The sequence below is a fragment of the Physeter macrocephalus genome, chromosome 20 (assembly GCF_002837175.3).
Source record: "Physeter macrocephalus isolate SW-GA chromosome 20, ASM283717v5, whole genome shotgun sequence".
NCBI lineage: Eukaryota > Metazoa > Chordata > Mammalia > Artiodactyla > Physeteridae > Physeter > Physeter macrocephalus.
In genome coordinates this window covers 80,198,493-80,202,236 of record NC_041233.1, presented here as the reverse complement: position 1 = coordinate 80,202,236, position 3,744 = coordinate 80,198,493, and the positions used below count along the sequence as shown (strand labels likewise).

General features: G+C 59.6%; 1 protein-coding gene across 1 annotated transcript in view; it reads right to left on the bottom strand.

Moving 5' to 3' along the window:
- The window catches only part of PTPRE (protein tyrosine phosphatase receptor type E), a 38,880-nt gene extending 36,888 nt beyond the window's left edge, over positions 1-1,992 (bottom strand). Inside the window, exon 1 of the mRNA XM_055081406.1 lies at positions 1,287-1,992. Coding sequence (XP_054937381.1) covers positions 1,287-1,455 — 169 coding nt within the window. The 5' untranslated portion in view covers positions 1,456-1,992. The remainder of the gene's footprint in view (positions 1-1,286) is intronic.
- Positions 1,993-3,744: the final 1,752 nt, after the last annotated feature.

Below are 3,744 nucleotides of genomic sequence, written 5' to 3'. Positions count from 1 at the left end.
ACAGTTTGCAAACTCCCTCCTTCATCTGCCCTTCTCCCTGGACACCAGAACCCCACTTGACAGTTCGCAGCTCAGTCCGCCATCCTGGTCCCTGGGGTCCACAAAGGCCCCTCTACTTAGATGAGCAGCGTTGACACCAAGAAGGACCTGAGCTAAGGATCCGATGACCTGACGCGTCCGAGGCCCCCTGCTGCTGGGTAGTGAAGGCCCAGACCCCCGCGTGACCTGTTTCCCCAGGTCCCAGGGCACCTGTCCCTCCCCCTAACGGGAGGTGGAGGAGGGTGGGGGTGCAGATGCCCTGCTGCTCTGTCCCAGGACAGTGGCCCGTGGTCGCGTGGTGACCCGGCCTCCCAGAGCCGTGAGCTCCCGACTTCACCCACCCAGAGGAAAGCTGGTGACCAGGCACCACCCGCGCTCCCCTTTCATCTGTCTTTCCTGGACCAGAAGGTCCTGCGTCCCTGGACCCAACGTGGCCACCCTGTGGCTGACCAGGGCCTGGCCCGCGCGCCCAAATTCCAGGGGGCTCCGGTGGCCTGGCCGCCACCCTCAGACCCCACCCCTCCCCCAGGGCTCTGACTCAGCTCCTGTCTCCTCAGACTGCCCTGCTGCCCCCTCCTCACCAAAGCGTCCTCGCTCGCCAAGGAGCACCTCAGAGGCCCCTCGTCCGCGAAGCCCACTCAGCTCCCCTCCGGGGGATCCCAGAGGGGCTCTGTGCGCCTTTAGCGCAGACCCTATTCTCCTGGGGTGAGCAGGCCCGGGGGGGCCCGCCTTCACCCCTGTTTCAGTGGAAGCCCCTAGAAGGCACGACTGGACCGTCATCACTTGGAGTCACAGAAGCACCAGCTCCACAGCCCCGCAGCCCCCCATCTTGCACCCCTCCCCACTCAGCCCAAGGGTGTAACGGGCATCTCACCCCCGGGCCGCGAGCTCCCCGGGGCAGGTCGTCCGTCTGCTGCCTGGGCCCTGCGCTGACGCCGCACCCTGTGGGAGGTCAGTACCCCTAACAAACGAAGGACTCCTACCGACTTGAGTGACTGCTACACGTAGAAGTATTATACGCTGAGGACAGCGGTGAGGAGGTGGCCTCCGCCACCGTAAACCTGGCCGACCTACGAATCGCCCTCGTTCCAGGCTGCCCCTAAGGCTCTTCCATCTGAGCTAGCAATGCTCAGAGACCGCTGCAGCTGCTGCGGGAGGCTGGGGGGCGCCAGGCTGCGCAACCTGCTCGGTCCCTCCCCGGGAGCCCCTCCCGCCACAGAGGCTCCTCCCCGACCCTGGGAGCTGACCTGCCTGTGGCCTCCCTGCCTGCAGCTCCTTGGAGCACCCCCGAGCCCTGCCAGGGCCTCGGAGCAACTCAAGCCCAGACAGATGGGGGAGACGCCTGCTACCAAGGGGCGGAGCTGGGCCCAGCCCCAGAGAGGGCCTGGCTGCTTCATAACCGCCACTCAGCTCCATCCCTGCCCGTCCAGATGCAGCCGCAGAGCCTGGCAGGTGCCCGTCTGCTCTCCCGGGGGGGGCGTCCCTTCTGTTGAACTCCCCACTTCCGCATTCGTTCAGCTTGACCTCGGCAGTGACCGACCGGCCAGCTCGTGGGTCCGAGGGCTGGATGGGCCTAGCTGAGCGCGCAGGCCTGCCGGGAGCTTCAGGGGCGCACCGGAATCCCAGACAGCCCACCCCTGGGGCCGTCAGGGGCTCCAGGGCCCAGCCTCCGCTCTCATGCTGCCCGGAGTCAAGGCTGCAGTTACAGACGTGGGCAATTCCACGGCCCGCCCTCAAGGAGCGGGGCTGAATGACCCAAGGCCCCCGAAAAGGGGCCGCCCGTGCACCCGGACAGAAGCGATGGGCCACGGGGACAGATGGGCTCCCCTGCTCAGGGTCTCTGTCAGTTGTCTGCAGCCGCCTCTGTTGTGGAAGATAGAGGTCAGGCGGGAACAGCCAAGGACCAGCAGGCCCCGAGGGGCTCAGGGAACTGGCGGGGTGTCCATGCCCTGTCTGCGGGGCTGGCCGCGTCTTAGCCCCAGCCCACGGGGGCCAAGGAGAGGGGCACGTGGCGTGCTCAGTTCTTCCAATTTACCGAAGGAAGGAATCTATATTTTTACATAAAAATTATCTGATTTTTAAATATGGGTAAGCAAATCAACCCAAATACAATTTCGAAAACCTTTGTGGGTCAGAAAAGCCCTCTGCAGGCTCGGCTGTGTTCCCGGGCACCGGTGGGCTCCCGATGGGAAGTCAGGGTGATGACTAAGAGGAAATTCGAGTCTCTTTCTGTTTTCATTTCACACTGATGTGACTCAGACTAGGGGGGCGCTGAGGGTCAGGGTTGGGGAGCAGAGGGGGGCTCTCCTGGAGGTAAGTACCCTGGTGGTCCACTCGGAGCAGCCTTCTCCCCAAATCTCCTCCAGTTCTATGCAGCCAATGCTCCAAGTCAGGTGCGTATGGATGTTCGTGCAGATTTATGCCCGTGCACGCCTGAGAAGTGTGCACACGTGTGTGTCGGCTTACATGGAATCTGGTCCTGGAATTTGGAAGTCGGGGGCTGCCGTGCGAGTCCTGACCTCAGTCATGCACCTGCACACTTAGACTTGTGCGGATCGCCCGCTGTGCTGGACGGCCCTGTGAGGTGAGGGAGGGCAGCAGTGGGTGGGGAGGCCCCTTGGTTCCCCCCTCAGCCCTGAAGAGTTCTGTGTAAGGCCTTGACGAAGCGACCCCCCCTTCTGGGGTGCCCTCTTGTAGTAAGGGGGGTACTGGATGATGTTCCTCCAATGCGGATCTGCTCTGCCTTGGGGGTCCCTGGGGGAGGGAAGCGTTGGGGCGGGGGTGGGAGAGAAGAGGAGGGAGGGGAAGAAGGCGGCGGGGCAGCTGTGTTCTGGTTGGTGGGGTGGGGGTGGAGGGGCAAGGTCCCTGCAGGACCCGCTGTTTACCAGCAGAGGGCGCTTTACAAGTCTGCTCCCACCCGCCTGCTGCAGAAGGTTCAGACCAAACACAAAACAGTCACGGGCAAGAGCCATGCCTTCTTGTTCCCAGAGTTACACGCTGTTAAACTCGTGGGGTGTATCTGCCCTGACATTTTCCCTACACGTTTACATTCATAAACCTACAGGTTCGCTGATAACTGGAGTCCTAACTACTCTCTCATCACCTCTAAGGCTCCACTGCTATTACTTTATGAACCAGTAAGAAAGGAAAAAAGATATTAAGGCACACTTCAGGATACAGTGATGTGAAATGGGGGGGGGGGGAAACCCAGGTGAAATACGGTATCTGGCAGCTCTGCGACTTGCCTTTCTCGTTGGGTCGTCTGTCTTGGAGAGTTTCAGTGTCAGCACACAGGAGCCTCTTCATTTTGTTTAACTGCCCCTTGAATTTCCACTTTGGGGATAAACCAAGATTTGGATGGACACTTAGGTTGTTTCCAACTTTTTGGCTATTACCTACAATTCTGCAGCTCACGTCGACATCTTTGTGTATCTCACAAGGGTTTCTGTAGGCGAGCTCCCGGAAGTGGACCCTTTGTATTCTGTCCACACACGTTAAACTGTAATCGAAACTGCAAATTGCCAACCTCCAATGTTTCCACCTTCTACACTCACCTAGAGTGTACGATGGAGCCTATTTCTCCCAGCTATTAGTAATTCTTTTAATTTCTGTCAATCTGGTAAGTAAAATAATACCACTTAAATTTGCATTTCTCTAATTTCTAGACGGTGAGGCACCTTTTCATGATTCACAAACATACTTAAT